General features: G+C 42.1%; 1 protein-coding gene across 3 annotated transcripts in view; it reads left to right on the forward strand.

Moving 5' to 3' along the window:
* Nucleotides 1-17612, forward strand: part of LOC132378840 (casein kinase I-like) — a 240123-nt gene that overhangs the window by 116748 nt on the left and 105763 nt on the right. For all 3 annotated transcript variants that reach the window (XM_059946093.1, XM_059946091.1, XM_059946094.1), the window contains exon 3: nt 5744-5784. In XM_059946093.1, the coding sequence (XP_059802076.1) occupies nt 5744-5784 (41 nt within the window). The remainder of the gene's footprint in view (nt 1-5743; nt 5785-17612) is intronic.

The following is a 17612-nucleotide window of genomic DNA, read 5'->3' on the forward strand; positions in this document are numbered from 1 at the left end:
TCTCCAACGGGGTGGCATAAGCCATCAATTCTCTAACTTCTGATAATCACTCCTCCGCCTTTCTTCCTCCCCTGCCTCCATTTTCCCTTCATCCTTGTGGCCCTGTTACCCTCTCTGTTTCCCCTTCCCCAGGATTTTCACCTCTCACCTGGATTCACCAGTCACCACCCTGTTCCTGCTGTTCTCACTTCCTCTCCCCCACTTTTTTTGGGGCTTCTGATCCCTTTCCAGTCCTGATGAAGGGTCTTGGCCTGAAATGTTAGCTGTTTATTCCCCTCTGTAGATCCTGCCAAGCTCCTCCAGCATTCTCTGTGTTGTTTTGGATTTCCAGCATCTGCACATTTTCTTGTGTTAATGATTAGCAACACAGCTGTGAAGGCCAACTCCAAGAGCTCTATGGATAAACTGGCATTCACCAGTTCCCAGCCATCCTACCCAATTTGCAATTAGACTGTTCCCACCACCCCCTAAACTGAGTCAGCTGAATCTAAGCTTTGCCAATCAGTTCATGTCTCTCCCCCCCCCGGGGGAGGGCTCATTTTGAATGCTGCATAGAGACTTGCTTTGCAAGTCTCATTTCCCTCACTTTTCCTTGATATCTGTGGGTCAGGAAGTTGGACACGATGATACTGTGAGAGCCAGAAGAGCACAATAGTGTCATGTCCTGAATGCAACAAAATCCTTGGCAAGCTGTTTGCAATCAAGCTTTGCCTTTGGTTTTGACTGTTAGGCCAACTCGCAGAGATGGTCACGTCTGTGATGTAGCTACCTGATTCACAGGCTTTGAGCTATGTTCACAGGCCCCTCCAGCTGTGTTCATGATTTTGTGATAGCTTATTCCAAATAAAATTTCCCCAAAATCATCTGAATCCTTTTTAAACCAAATTTCCAGCTTGAAAGTAAACTTTTGGTATTGGTTTATTATTGCATGTATGATGATACCATGAAAAGCTTGTCTTGTATACTATTCATACAGACCAGATCATTACACTGTGCGATGAGGGAGAATAACAGTGCAGCAGGGAATTTGGATTTAAGAGTAGAATACTTATAATAGAAGTAATGAGTAGATCTGCATTGAGCAGCTTGCAGTGAGTGTGGAATGTGGGATGTTAAGACACAGATTTTTTTTAGTAGCACTTATGGTGAAATCAGACAAACAGAATGTAAAGATATTGAACAAAATAAACATCCACATCGGGGCTGGAGATATTATGATGGTCAGTCCTGTCAGACAGGGATATTAATAATGAAATGGTGGAAATGACATTTTCTATATGGTTAACGTAAAGACCTGGTATTTCAATAGTAATGTAGCTATTGTTTACAACTAATTAATTAGTCTAACTGCAAGAAAAAAAGCATAGCAAGAGCTCTGGATCTATGAGTAATGATGAGCAGTTTTCCATTAGCTGCTTGTTTGTCAAGGCTTGTTAGCAAGAACAGCCAGGGGATCATGTTTGTTAATATCTATAGGACCATTGGATGAATGTTTAAAGCACAACACAGTAGGCTAATCAAACCTTGTTTAAAATTGGTCCTCTGACAATGCAGCACTTTGTTGGTATTGCAGTGTAGTGTTGCCTTGATGTGCCCAAGGTTGCTCCTTTGTACATTTTAATTGCTTCCAGTTGCAATATTTTGACACAAAAGTCCTTAAGTTATAATCATCTTTTGACATTTTTATAGTCATGGGATTGCATTGCAAAACTATTACACCTAAGCTACAGTGTGTTTTTGTTCAGTGATTTTACCTTGTGTTGTTTTGAATGTTTAGTTTTTGCAATATATTTTGTGCATATTAGGTAAAAGTGATGTTACAGTGTGTAATTGTTGATGGTCACGTCTTATTGTCTAGCGAGAGGTATCTGCAGAAACTTTCATTATGCATTCTGTCAGCAGAATCCAGCAACTACATAAATTCAATTACATGATTAACTGTAGGCGAGAAATGGTACAGAAATATTGGACAGCTGTTGTTTCAGTCTCAGCTACTTATAATTATATTTCAGAGTCAATCATTTGTGAAAGTTCTTGAAGGATGCAAGGAGTCTTTTTTTGGACCATAGACCATTTAGGCTGAATGTCAGTTTTGGCACCTTTTGTGGAGGCAGAAGGGTGGGAAACAATGATTAATGGGACCAGATTGAGGAGGGATGATAGGCAGGTGGAACCAGTGGAAGAGGGGATAGGAGACCTGCTAGGTAACGTGTGTGGGAGACAGCCAGATGGAACCGGATGGGGGGAGAGACATTAAAAAAAGGTGACATGGTCCCGGAGGAGAGAAGTGAATGAAAAAATCTAGGTAGATCAGGAAGAAAGAGAATTAGTGAGTCATAGAGAAAGCAGCTTAGCAAGGAGAAAGGGGGTATTGGTTACTTGAAATTGGAAGATTCAGTGTTCACGCAGTTGGGGTTGTAAACTACCTAAGTGGTGTTTGCAGCACCTATGGCCTCTTGCCTCCATTTATCACCTTTTAGCCTCTACTTCCACCCTTCCCTCTGACTCCATCTGCTCCCCTTTCCTCTCATACAACATCCACTGCTACTGACTCCCAACACCACCCCTCCCCATTACGCCCCACTCTACCCCCTCTAAACCTGGTTCCAGCTGCCCATTATCTCCCTGACTGAGTTCCATCTGTCCCCTGCCTTGTCCCCCACCCCTCCCCCAAACTGACCATCTTTCCTCCACGTTCCCAGTTCTGATGTTGCGCCCCAACCTGAAACATCGACAGGCCTTCTTGCAGCTTGGTTTTTGCTCTGGAAACTGTTTCATTTATTACAAAACACACCTTTTTTTTAAAAGCCTATCAGGTCATTGCAAGAATTCCTCTCAATCTAACCCATCTTGTATATCATACTTTTAGATATATGATTGAAGACCCTCATGAGGATTTGTATCTTTTTCAATGATCAGACTGGTTCTATTGTCATTCACAATTTTTAAAAAATGCTTTAAATAGTGGCATTATTTTCATCTGGGTACTGGAAGATAGGTCAATAGGAATCTGTAGCTACTTACTGATTTGGATATTGGGGCTTCTCAATGTTTACAAGGTAAATTGAAATGAGTTTTTCTCTGATTTATCTAGATTTTACAAGGAAGCAAAGGAGCTCTCCAGAATTACATCTCCTTTTCTGCTCCCAAGACATGCATACACAAATGCACAAACACAAGTTTACCTAACTGGTTCATAAATCAATTAAATATTGATTTGACTAGTTGGTGTAGCAGTTAGCCTAACTGTTACAGCGGTAGCGACCTGGGAGGGTTCAAGTACACTGCTATCTGTAAGGAGTTGGAACATTTCCTTCCTTCGGCCAAGCAGGTTTCCCCCCAGGAGATCGGCTTTCCTCAAACACTCCAAGGGATGTACGGATTTGTAGGCTACATTTTTGATTGGACGTTGTGGGCTCTCTACCTGGAGGGTTTGTTAACGTGCTGTACATCTAAAGAAATAAATTCAGACCCACTCCCATTGATGCCAAATCTGGATAACTTTCAGAGACTAATATTGCCATTGTGAATATTGTTTATTCATGCACAGGATGACCGGGCTGCATCTACCCATCACCTCTTCCTCATCTGGTTCCACTCATTGCTTGCTAACCCCGGCTGACAAAGGATCACAGATTCAAATCTCTTCCCACAGATGCTTCCTGACCTGATGAGTTTTTGCAAGAATTTCTGTTCTTGTTTGATTTCCAGCATCCATACTGTTTTTTTTAACCATTTCACCTTTATTGCCCTTCCTTTATCTTCCTCTGTGATATTGGCCTCAATTTTTTTTTGTTGGTAAATGTCACAAGTTCCCAAGGGGTGCCAGCATATGTACTTATTTGCATATTGGCAAATCTAGAGCCTTCACAGAAAGACAGAGGTTTGAAAGTTCCTTAGCAGTACTAGGTGGCATGCCAGTTAGTATATTTCACTGATGGACCTGGTTCCACCTGGCTTTGGGTCCATGAAATGGGCGCAACTTCACTGGGTTATGAAGGATACAAAAGGGAAAGCATGCTCCTTTTCCATTTGGCTTTATTTAATGTTTTTAATTATTAGAGTTTTGATGCTTTTTGCCAATAATTTTTAAATGTTTATAATTTTGAAAAGGTTGTTTCATTTTTAGTATTCATAAATGTTTCTTGCATACAGAAATGCATTAATCCCCCTCACAGCTGACTTTTGGAAGTGGGATTTCTCTGCTATGTCTTTCAATTGTCTTTAAGATGTTTCAGAGGTAGATAAAATACTAAGGAAGCTTAGCGTATTTGTATTCCGAGGATTGGCTAGTTTATAAGCCTGTATGAGGAATGCGGAAGTAGATTATTAAATTATCATGGGAATAATGAGAGCTAATTTCCAGTTTATGCTAGTGTATTGCATCTTTGGGTCACACAATGGTTCCATGCATTTTATGTTAATAGAAACATGGTTGAATAAGTTTAAGAAGTGCAATTTCCCTTGTGTGACCTGAATAATGAGATGGTGTTCATGGACCATTCATAATTTTTGTGGAAGGGATTTTTGCTGTTTCTGAATTGAGTATGCTCCCTGATGGTAGTAATAAGAAGAGAGCTTGTAATGAATAAAGGGGGTCCTTAATGGTGGATGTTGCTGCCTTAATGCTCTGCTCACAACGATGTTCTAGATGGTGGGAAAAGTTTTGGCCATGATGGAGCTGGCTGGGTTACTCCTCTGGACGATGGCTGCTGTTTTTTTTTCTGACTGCAGTTGTAATCTTATGTGCAGTTATCAGTTATGTGCAGGATAAAGTTTCTTTGATATTGCCTGTCAGGCACTTAAAGGTCAGGTGCAGACTGAAAACTCTTCTGCATTGCCTTCATGGTATTTTATCCAAGTTAGAAGAGATCTTGCTTGATATATACTAATAGTGTGATGTTTCCTTCTCCCATGCTGACCTTACAGTTTGTGGGAAAACTGATACAACTTCAAATCCCAGTTAATGCCTCCTGTGGATTGGCCATCTGCATCATGATATATCAGGTTATTCTGGCCAGATTCCTTGAAGATCCCAGTGATGCCTGGACACCTTTCATGTCATCCAGTCATATGATATTATACCTCTCAGACATGTCCAAATAGTCATCTCCAGGCTTAATATCCTGGTAATGCACCACCCTCCTAGTCGCATATTGGTTTGTAGGATCTGTAAGGCTAAAGTCAGCAAAGATTCAAAATTCATTTTATTTGTCACATACGTCAAATCATTGAAACATGCAGTGCATTGTTTTGTGTCAACATCATACAGTCTGAGGATTGTGCTGTGCAAAGTTTGAAATTGTCACCACACTCTTCTGGTGCCAACAAAGCATGCACACAACTCACTGACCCTATCTGTATGTCTTTGGAATGTGGAGGAAACTGGGGTACGTGGAGGAAACCTATGAGAACATACAATCTCCTTATTGGCAACAGTCGGAATTGAACTTGGAAGGGTGATCACCAGAACTGTAATGCATTGCATTGACTGCTATGCTGTTGCACTGACTTATTTCTTCAGTCTAAATTCTTTGATGCAGATTGAGTCAAATAGTCACATGGGCAATATTAATGAGACAAAATAGCCCCTCTTGCCCTGTGAAGGAACATAAGTTTTACTGATTTTTTTTAGATGCATTGTTTTTAATATGCTATCTCGTGACTATGCTGACTGTAGAGAAGCATATGTAAATACTTGTGTGTCTGAGAAGAATATTCTGATTTTTTTTTCCTTTTTCAGGTAAAAATCTCTACACGAATGAGTATGTAGCAATCAAACTGGTAAGTGCGCTTTTCTCCTAATGAACATTTTGGGATGCGTTTTAACAGTTCAAAGCAGACACTGGTAGTTGGGGGATTTAAATTAATTCATATGTTGCTCTTGGGTTAACTTGAGGTCTCTGTGGGTTTTTGTGTTTAGTGATCTCATTAATGCATGGAGTAGTGTTCTGCATTTTATAGTACACTCGGCTGTGAAATACCTTAAAGATATTTGCTATGAATAAACAAATTAAATTGTATATTTAACTTCCTTGTTTGTCCTAATTTCTGGTAATACCCTTGTATTTTTTGTCTTAGATTCTAAAAATTACAGCCTGGTAGCAATGGTCTCTTTACAACATTTAGTTTTCTCTACCTGTGTACAATACTTGACAGTTCAGGAGCTCTGTGGGTTCATACGGAAAGAATTTGTTTCCCCAGCATCCTAACCATTGCAGTTCCTGCATAGCCGGCCAAAGGCATCCCAAGTAGTGAATGCGACTGGCATCCTTGAGCAGGATATCAGCACTTCCCTGTTGCTGTAGTCCTACAAAGTTCAAATTAAATTTATTATCAAAATAATACGGCACAAATGCAGAACCTTTTGGCTCAAAAGACTTTATAAGACACTGGCTGACATCTGGAGTATTGTGAGCAGGTTTAGGCCACATCTATAGAAGTGATGTACTGACATTGGAGAATATCTTGAGGTTTACGAAAATTATCCCAAGAATGAAAGGGTTAATGTATGAGGAGCATTTGATGACTCTGGGCCTGTATTCACAGGAGTTTAAAAGAATGGGGGTTAGGGAAATTTCATTGAAACCTGCTGGATAGTGAAAGACTGAATTGGAGAGGATGTTTCTGATAGTGGGAGAGTGTAGGGCACAGCCTCAGAATAAACAGGTGAGGAATCTCTATAGCTGGAGAATGGTGCATCTGTGGAATTCATTGCCGCAAACGCTGTGGAGGCCAAGTTATTGGTTATACTTAAAACAGAGGTTGATAGGTTCTCAACTAGTAAAGGTGTCAAAAGTTGCAGAGAGAAGGCAGGAGTATGGGTTTGAAAGGATTGGTTTATTATAGTTACATGTACAGTGAAATGATTATTTATACAGACTAGATTATTGTACAATTCAGGCAAAATAACAAAGCAAAACCAAGTGTAAAAGCTGACAAAAATGTGCAGTGCCAACAAACAATAAAGTGCAAGATCGTGAGATAGGTTGTGAGGCCAAGAGTCCATCTTCTTGTATAAGAGGTCCATTCAAGAGAGAAAATAAATCAACCATGATCAAATGATGGAACAAACCCAATGGGCCGGAAGGCCTAATTCTGCTCCAATGTCTTGTAGAGTTTGCGCTAGCCATGAATCTCCTATGAATTCTTCCCTTGCTTCCATCTGGTATACCTAGTTTTTATCACTCATGAACATAGAGTTCACAGTTCACCTTGAATACTTTTGTTATGTGGGAGAGATTCTACTCTGCTAACTGCAGCACAATGCTACCTGACAAGATGCGAGAGCAGTTAGTTGGCTATGTGTTGATGTCCCTTATCCATAGCATTGTCTTGGAATGTTAGATAAGGATTCCTTTCCTCAGAACTGTCCAGCAGCCAAATTTTTGTTTTCTAACCCACAACATTTCACTCTATACATTTGGTATAATTTAATTTAATTTCATTGACCACCACACGCCATCCAAATTGTGCGGGGAATTTGCGTAAAGTCAAATTCCAAAAGTCTGATGATTTGTAACCTGGGGAGCCCTTGTTCCAGAGGATTTGTTGCAGAAGGTATAGAGAACTCTCAAATCACCTTTCTCTTTGAGGATAATATGTATTTTTTATCTTGTAAGTGAATAAAAATGATATGCATTATCCTAATGGAGTGCTTTGGGCAGTTGATCCCTGCTAGAGAGAATGAATTTCCTTCAGGAGAGAGTGTAAAACAGATGCATTGAATTATTTTTCTTAATGAAGGGACAGGTAGTTTCACAGCTATGGTATTATTTTCAAAGTACACTCACTTTTATGAGCTAAACAAATGTAGCACTCAATCTTTCAGATAAAGGCTCAGAAGTTAAAAAAAACAAGGCCTAGAATGAAATACTCAGCAGGCCAGCTAGCATCTGTGAAGAGAGAAATCGAGTTAATGTTTTAGGTCAATAATGTGAATCAGACATGATTTGTGTTGCAGAGAATAGGCAAGTGTGGAAAGAACAGGGGCAATGATGGGATGGTGTGGAGACCAAGGAAACTGAATGGCACCAATAGTAGCCACAGCTGCTGAGAGGAGATGTGAAAGCTTGCTAATCATGGATGATTGGATTGGACAGGAGATGATTAAAACCAGTTAGAGAAAGAGGGGGAAGACGTAGGAGCTTTGTTACAAAAGACATTGTAGAAGCTGCATTAAAAACAATGCTTGAAATACCTACCACTCAGGCAGCACCTATGGAGAGTTAACAGTACAATTTGATCTTCCATAATCAGCAAAAGGCAGCCAACAACCCTGTTCTTCATAAAATATTGCAGGCTCCCTCTCTCCCTCCCACCCCCACAGTCTGTCAGCTCCTCGGGGTCAAGGACAATTTGCTTCTACTCCAGTACTGAGAATACTTGTGTACAAATTCTTTATTTATGAGATGGCTCTTGCTTTGCCAGTATGGGATCTTGGTCCAGTAGTAAGGGGGAGGAGTTCAAAGTGCACAGGGGTAAGTGGACACAATGTCACCTGCACACATTCATCTGCATGCCTAGATACAAAAGCACACTTGTCCAGACCCTTTCCTCAGCAACTACACTCTAACACTTCCCACTCTTCCACCCCCTTCTCCACTTGTCTTCTCACTACTTGATTAGTCAGGGTGTGAAAGGTTATGGTGAGAAAGCAGGAGAATTGGATTGAAAGGGAAATGGATCAGCAATGATCAAACGGTGAAGCAGACTTGATGGTTCAAAAGGTCTAATTCTGCTCCAGTGTTTTATGGTCTTTGTTAAGTCCTGCATAGACTGCTGAGTCAAACCAATTCAAAAGGAGATAATGACCTGGCCAGGAGGAGCAACATCAGAATTGCAGGACTGTTTTGAAAACCCTGCCTACTGGCTACTGATGACCATCACATTAACATTAGTGAATATGTGCGATCTGTGTCTGCCTATGTAGAGAAGTAAATTGAGGACAACATTATTATTAAACACATCTGTGAGGGAAAATGAGTAACCATGGTTGACAGCAGAGATCCAGGCACTGCTGAGACATTGGGATCATGTCTTCGGATCAGTGGCTATGAGGACTCTCGGGTCAGTAAGACCTGCGCTCTCAAGTGTCATCAGGGAAAGCAAAACAGGATTATTCACAGAGAATATGCATATGTTTCCAAGGTGCATGTGGCAGGGCATTCAGACTTGTAGTCCAAGTCAACCCTGTGATTTAACAATAGTGACATCTCTCTTTTCTGACAAGCTAAGCTGAATGTCTTTTACACATGGTTTGATGCACAGAGTGATGTGCTGACGAGGAAGGCTTCTCTTCTCTCTCTCCCCCCCCCCCCCCCCCCCCCCTGGAGGAGTAGGCATTCTGCTTGGCCACAGCTGATGTGCGGAGGACCCTAGCCAGAATCAACACCATGCAAAGCTGCCTGATAATGTACCTGGTTGGGTGATGAGGAACATTGCAGCTAACAGAGATTCTAACAGACAATTTCAACATCTCTCTGGAACAGTCCACTGACCCCACAGGCTTCGAGGCAGCTACCAGCATCCTGGTGCCTAAGAAGTCGACAGTAACCTGCTTTAATGACTACCATCCAATAGCACTGACCTCGACAATAATGAAGTGATTTGAGCTGCTGGTCATGAATTCCATGAAGTCCCCATCTTTTTGCTACATAGGGCCCTTTCTGGTTTGCTTATTGCTCAAATCTATCCACTGATGATGCCATAGCCCCTGCCCTCCACTCCATCCTATCTCACCTGGAAAATGGTGCCTCATATGCTAGGGTACTGTTTATCAACCAGCCTGATCATCTCTCAGAAGCTGGTGGGTAAACTGTCCTTGTTGGGTCTCAACACCTTCCTCTGTAATTAGAACTTGGACTTGTTGACAGAAGGGCCGCTGTTGCTCTGTGTTGGCAGCAACATCTCTAGCTCCATCATGCTGAGTACTGTCACCCCCCCCCAGGGCTATGTGCTCAGCCCACTGTTGTTCATGCTGCTGACACATGACTGTACTGCTAGATTCACTGCCAACCGAATCATCAAGTTTGCAGATGACACAACAGTGGTTGACCTCATCAACAACAAAGATGAGATGGCATACAGAGAGGAAGTAGAGCAGCTAAAAGATTGTGAGCATAACAACCTGAGTCTCAATATGGACTAGACCAAAGAGCTGATTGCAGACTTTAGGAACGTGCAAGCTGACCACTCCTCATGGCACTTAAGCAGCTCCTCCATGGAAAGAGTTAGGAGCGGCACGTTTCTGTAAGTGCACATAATGGATGATCTCACTTGGTCCCTCAATGCTACCTCTTTAGTCAATGAAGCACAGCAGTGTCTTCATCTCCTGAAGAGATGGAGGCAAGCAAGGCTTCCCTTTCTCCTTCCCATTCCAATCAATTTTCACAGGAGCACCATTGAGACCAGCCGTATCACTCTCGGATACGGGGATTGCAAGCCAACTGACTAGAAGACCTTTCAAGGGGTTGCGAGGACTGCTGACAAAATCAGTGGGGTCTCTCTTCCACCCATCCAAGATACCAGGAATGCTGCATATGCAGGAGCCTTAGTATTGGCAATGATCCCTCCCATCGGTCCTAAATCTCTTTGGTTCCCTACCATCTGGCAACAAGTACTGTAGCATTAGAACAAGGACTGCTAGGATGGGAAGCAGCTTCTTCTTCCAGGCCCTGAGACTACTGAACTCCCTGCCATTACCCACGACTCACCACATGTGAAGTGCCTGAGTGTTGCACTGTTTACTTTTGAACTTATGGTGTAAGTGCAGCTTATTATTCATTTATTTTGTAGTAATATTACTTTGTTTAGTGTGAGTTATGCATACTATGTTGTGCATCTTAGTCCAGAGAAACGTTGTTTCATTTTGCAGTACACATGGTATGATTGAAATGACAAACTTGAGTTTTAGCTTGAACACACATAGCTTTCCATTTTTCCATTTGTCTCCATTTGCTTAGTTAGAGAAAAAACATAGAAGAAAACCTACAACACAATACAGGCCCTTCGGCCCACAATGCTGTGCTGAACACATACTTTAGAAATTACCTAAAGTTACCCATAGCCCTCTATTTTTCTAAGCTCCATGTACCTATCCAGGAGTCTCTTAAAAGACTGTTTTGTATCCGCCTCCATCACCGTCGCTGGCAGCCCATTCCACACACTCACCACTCTGCGTAAAAAATTTACCCCTGACATCACCTCTGTACCTACTTCCAAGCACCTTATAACTGTACCCTCTCATGTTAGCCATTTCAGCCCTGGGAAAAAGCCTCTGACTATCTACACGATCAGTGCTTCGCATCATCTTGTACACCTCTATCAGGTCACCTCTCATCCTCCATTGCTCCAAGGAGAAAAGGCGGAGTTCACTCAACCTATTCGTATAAGGCATATTCCCCAATCCAGGCAATACCCTTGTAAATCTCCTCTGCACCCTTTCTATAGTTTCCACATCCTTCCTGTAGTGAGACGACTGGAACTGAGCACTGTACTCCAAGTGGGGTCTGTCCAGGGTCCTATATAGCTGTAACATTACCTTTCCGCTCTTAAACTCAATCCCATGGTTGATGAAGGCCAATACACTGTACGCCTTCGTAACCAAAGAGTCAACCTGCGCATCAGCTTTGAGTGTCCTACGGACTCGGACTTCTAGATCCCTCTGATCCTCCACACTGCCAAGAGTCTTACCATTAATGCTATATTCTGCCATCATATTTGACCTACCAAAATGAACCACTTCACACTTATCTGGGTTGAACACCTTCTGCCACTTCAGCCCAGTTTTGCATCCTATTGATGTCCCACTGTAACCTTTAACAATCCTTCACACTATCCACAACACCCTCAACCTTTGTGACATCAGCAAATTTACTAACCCATCCCTCCACTTCTTCATACAGGTCACTTATAAAAATCACAAAGAGAACGGGTCTCAGAACAGATCCCCGAGGCACACTGCTGGTGACCAACCTCCATGCAGAATATGACCCGTCTACAACCACTCTTTGCCTCCTGTGGGCAAGCCAATTCTGGATCCACAAAGCAAGGTCCCCTTGGATCCCATAAGCCTTTTTCAATAAGCCTTGTGTGGGGTACCTTATCAAGTGTCTTGCTGAAATCCATATGCACTGCATCTACTGCTCTACTTTCGTTAATGTGTTTAGTCACATCTTCAAAAAATTCAGTCAGGCTCGTAAGGCTCAACCTGCCTTTGACAAAGCCATGCTGACTATCCCTAATCACATTATGCCTCTCCAAATGTTCATAAATCCTGCCTCTCGGGATCTTTTCCATCAGCTTACTAACCACTGAGGTAAGACTCACTGGTCTATAATTTCCTGGACTATCTCTACTCCCTTTCTTGAATAAGGAAACAGCATCTGCAACCCTCCAATCCCCTGGAACCTCTCCCGTCCTCATTGATTAAATTAGGTGAATTTAATCCACATTTTACTTGTAATATTGACTCTTCTGTTAAGGGTAACAAAACTAATTAGACTTTTATAATTTTCACACTTCTGAGACTATGTATTGCTGACTGGTAAACAAAATGCAACTGCAACATTATTTCTGACCATTAAAAGTAATCTCTAATTATTCTGCTGGTTCTCCAGTGGAGGAACATTGCTTCATTAGTAATTATAAGTGTCTAAGCTGTAATAAAAAAACAGAAATCTATAAACTATTAAGAAATTTGCTACTTAGATATTCAAAGTCAAGGAATTTAAATCAACATCAAAGTTAACTTAGAAAATAAATTGACAACAAAGCAAAATTATGAAGGGAAAATTATTGAGAGTACCTGGAGATCCATGTAGTTTGATCCATCAAATATTATTCAGCTAAGATGAGCTATAAGTAGCAATCAGGATGTTAAATGTAACTAGGGGAAATTTTCTATTGGTGATTTGTTGTTGAAACTAACTATTTTCCATCCATCTGGAGAGGCAGTTGAAATCCTGGTTTAAGCTCTTCTATGAAAGAGAACACCTTTCAATAAAGCAGCAGTTTTCCAACTATCCCTGCAAACCCACCCCTACGTAGGTAGTTGAATTTTTCCTCTCAAACTGAGACGATAGATAGTCTGCCAGGAAGAATGGAGAGTTTCAACAGGGTGGAGATTTTTTTTGCAGATCAGTTGACTGAAGCAACAAGTAGCTTCCATTGTTTGAACTTCTGAGTAATGAGTAAGTTCTTTGCGTCAACAAGTTGGAGGTAGTTTAATATCTCTGATGATTAATGAAAGGAAATCCTGGGAGTTCCTCCCAAAATTCTGCCTTTCTACCCATTTTAATTTTGCTCAAATATCCTGCTTATTGCACAGACCATTCATTCTTCACCACATAGAATAGACATGTAGAAAGGTCGACTGTACTTTTTTTTACCATAGATGCTGCCTGGCCTGCTGAGTTCTTCCAGCATTTGGTGTGTGTTGCTTGGATTTCCAGCATCTGCAGATTTCCTCTTGTTTGTGATCTTGTATTCTTAATGTAAGTTGATCCACGTGCACGGAGTTTGCCTTTTACTGAGAGCCTATCTGTGAGTGGAAATTAGAGTTGCAGAACAAGGGTCAGGCAAAATGAAGGACATTCTTTTTCAGGAATTATTAGAAGTAGGGTAGCTTATATTTGGCTTCATTGGAACAGAGTAGGAGGCCACAATGATCAGACTGATTTGGAGACTTAATATGAAATATCAATATGAAATGTACTAAAGCATATGAATTATATACAAGTATTATAACATCACACTTGGGGTATTGTGTGCACTTCCGGTTGCTTCATTACAGGAAGAATGTGGAGGCTTTGGAGATGGTACAGAGGAGGTTTACCAGAATGCTTTTGGATTAGAAAGCATGAGCTGTAGGAGAGGTTGGACAAACTTGGGTTCTATTCGGTGGAATGTTGGAGGCTGGGGTGGGGGTGACCTGGTAGAAGTTTATAAAATAATTAGAGCATATATAGGGTGGATGGTCAGAATCTTTCTCCCAGGGTAGAAATGTCAGTGCTGCCTGGGGTAGTGGTGGAAGCAGAGTCAATAGTGGAGTTTAACAAGTTTTAGACAAACACAAGAATATGCAGGGAATGAGGCGCTATTGATCACGTACAAGCAGAAGAGTTTCAGTTTAATTTGGCATTGTGTTTGACAGAGACTTCATGCATCATAGGGTTGTTCCTGTGCTGTGCTGTCCTGTCCTGTGTTCTAATGTGACAAACTTGAAATTCATAGTGTTGCAGTAACTAGCTACACCTGCTTTCTCCACTGCTGAGTAAGCCACATTTGTGTATGGAATGCAGAACATTAGGCTGGAAGGAATGCAAGTAAATGGCATCTTCATTAATAGACTGGGACCATTAATTTGGTGTGAAGGGACAATGTAAAATAATAGGTGTTGCATCTCCTTATGGGAAAGTGCTCTGTGAAAGAGAGCAATTGGAGAAGGGAGAACAGACCAGGAAGTTGTAAGGAACAAACCCTTCTGAATACTGGAAGGAAGGGAACACATATCTGTTGGTGGATTCTTTCTGGAATTGGCAGAAATAGAGAATGATCTATTGAATGTGGAGGCTACTTGGGTCGAAGAAGGGTTCACTGTTCAGGAGAGGAGATGAGAGCAAAACTGTAGGAAAGAGAACAGGGGCCCCAGTTTAGAAAGGTACACAAATAACAGGGCTGTTGTCATGGGTGACTTCCACCTCCCTCATACTGATTGGCATGTCCTTAGCGTAAAAGATTTAGATGAGGTGGAATTTGTTAGATGTGTCCAGGAGTGACTCATTACACTATGTAGACATGCCAACTAGAGGAGAGGCCATACTGGATCTGGTGCTAGGCAACAGACCAGGTCGGGTGTCAGTCCTCTTGGTGGGTGAGCATTTTGGAAACACAGTTCCCTGACCTTTACTGTAGCCTTGAACAGGGTTAGGAGCAGACAGTATAAGAAAATATTTAATTGGGGGAGGGGAAATCACGATGCTATTAGACAGGAACTTGGGAGCATAAATTGGGAACAGATATTCTCAGGGAAATGCACAATGAAAATGTGGATGTTGTTTAGGGAGCAGTTGCCTGGGGTTTTGGTTAGCTTTGTGCCATTGAGGCAACTAAGAGTGTAGGGTGAAAGAACCATGGTTGACAAAGATGTGAAACATTTTATCAAGAAGAAGAAAGAAGGTTTAGGAAGCAAGGATCAGACAGGACTAGAGGGTAACAAGGTGGTCAAGAAAGAGCTGAAGAATTGATTTAGAAGAGATAAAAGGGGGCATGAGAAGTCCTAGGTGAGTAGGGTTAAGGAAAAGCCCAGATTGTTTTACACGTATGTGAAGAACAGGAACATGACTAGAGCGAAGGTAGGACAGATCAGGGTTAAGCGAGGAGACATGCCTGGAGTTGGGGTGGGGTTAATTCCCGGGGCTGGACAGGATATACCCTAGGTTACTATGGGAACTGAGGGAAGAGATTGCTGCACCTTTGGCAATGATCTTTGTGTCCTCAATGGCCACAGGAGTAATACCAGATGACTGGAGAGTGTTAGAGTATTCCTTTGTTCTAGAAAAGGAGTAGGTGTAACCAAGGGAATTTTGAGTCTTACTTAAGTGGTGGACAAATTTTTGAAGAAAATTCTTAGCGACAAGACTTGCGAACATTTGGAGAAGCACAGCCTGAATAGGGGAGTCAGCATAGTTTTGTGAGGGGCTGGTCATGCCTCACGAGCCTGATTGTATTCTTTGAGGATGTGACAAAGCATATTGCTGAAGCTAGGGCAGTAGATGTGGTGTTTGTGGCTTTTAGTACGCTGTTTGATAAGGTTCTCCATGATAGGCTCATTCAGAAAGACAGGAGGCATGGGATCCAGGGAAAGTTGCTATGTGGATTCAGAATTGGTTTGTCTGCAGAAGGCAGAGGGTGGTTGTAGATGAGCGTATTCTGCCTGGAGTTTGGTAATCAGTGGTGTTCCACAGGGATCTGTTCTGGGTCTCCTGCTCTGAGATTTCTATAAATTGCTTGGATGAGAAAGTAGAAGGGTAGGTTAGTAAGTTTGCAGATGGCGTGAAGGTTTGTGGAGTCACGGATAACCTCAGTTATCGTAGATCACATTGGAGCATTGAGAGATTGCAGAGCTAAGCAGAGAAGTGGCAAATGGAATTCAACCCAGAGGAGTGTGAAGTAATTCACTTTGGAATTGGAATTTGAAGGCAGAATAAAAGGTTAATAGCAGGATTTGATGTGGAGAAACAGGGATCTTGGGGTTTATGTCCATAGATCCGCAATGTTGCCTGCTCAAGTTGATAGAATGGTTAAGAAGGCATGTGATGTGTTGGCCTTCATTAGTTAGTCGGATTGAGTTCAAGAGCCACAAGTAATGTTATAGCGGAATAAAACCCAAATTGTGTTCAGTTCAGGTCACTTCACTGTGGAAAGGATGTAGGCTTTAGAGATGGTGCAGAGGAGATTTACCAGGATGCTACCTGGATTAGAGAGCATGTCTTGTGAAGATGGGCTGAGTGAGCTAGGGCATTTCTCTTTAGAATGCAGGAAGATGAGGGTTGACTAGATAGAAGTGTACAAGATGATAAGTGTCTTAGAACATGGATATCCAGACCACAGTACACATGCTTGCAGCACTGTGTCAGACAGAGTGGTCAGCAGCACTGGGGCTCCACAGGGGACTGTCCTGTCTCCCTTTCTCTTCACCATCTACACCTCGGACTTCAACTACTGCACAGAGTCTTGCCATCTTCAGAAGTTTTCTGATGACTCTGCCATAGTTGGATGCATCAGCAAGGGAGATGAGGCGGAGTATAGGGCTATGGTGGGAAACTTTGTCACGTGGTGTGAGCAGAATCATCTGCAGCTTAATGTGAAAAAGACTAAGGAGCTGGTGGTGGACCTGATGAGGGCTAAGGCACTGGTGACCCCTGTTTCCATCCAAAGGTTCAGTGTGGACATGGTGGAGGATTACAAATACCTGGGGATACGAATTGACAATAAACTGGACTGGTCAAAGAACACTGAGGCTGTCTACAAGAAGGGTCAGAGCCGTCTCTACTTCCTGAGGAGACTGAGGTCCTTTAACATCTGCCGGACGATGCTGAGGATGTTCTACGAGTCTGTGGTGGCCAGTGCTATCATGTTTGCTGTTGTGTGCTGGGACAGCAGGCTGAGGGTAGCAGACACCAACAGAATCAACAAACTCATTCGTAAGGCCAGTGATGTTGTGGGGGTGGAACTGGACTCTCTGACGGTGGTGTCTGAAAAGAGGATGCTGTCCAAGTTGCTTGCCATCTTGGACAATGTCTCCCATCCACTCCATAATGTACTGGTTAGGCACAGGAGTACGTTCAGCCAGAGACTTATTCCACTGAGATGTAACACTGAGTGTCATAGGAAGTCATTCCTGCCTGTGGCCATCAAACCTTACAACTCCTCCCTTGGAGTGTCAGACACCCTGAGCCAATAGGCTGGTCCTGGACTTATTTTCACTTGGAATAATTTACTTACTATTATTTAATTATTTATGGTTTTATATTGCTATATTTCTACACTATTCTTGGTGCGACTGTAACGAAATCCAATTTCTCTCGGGATCAATAAAGTATGTCTGT

The sequence above is a fragment of the Hypanus sabinus genome, chromosome 21 (genome assembly GCF_030144855.1).
Source record: "Hypanus sabinus isolate sHypSab1 chromosome 21, sHypSab1.hap1, whole genome shotgun sequence".
Classification (NCBI taxonomy): Eukaryota; Metazoa; Chordata; class Chondrichthyes; order Myliobatiformes; family Dasyatidae; genus Hypanus; species Hypanus sabinus.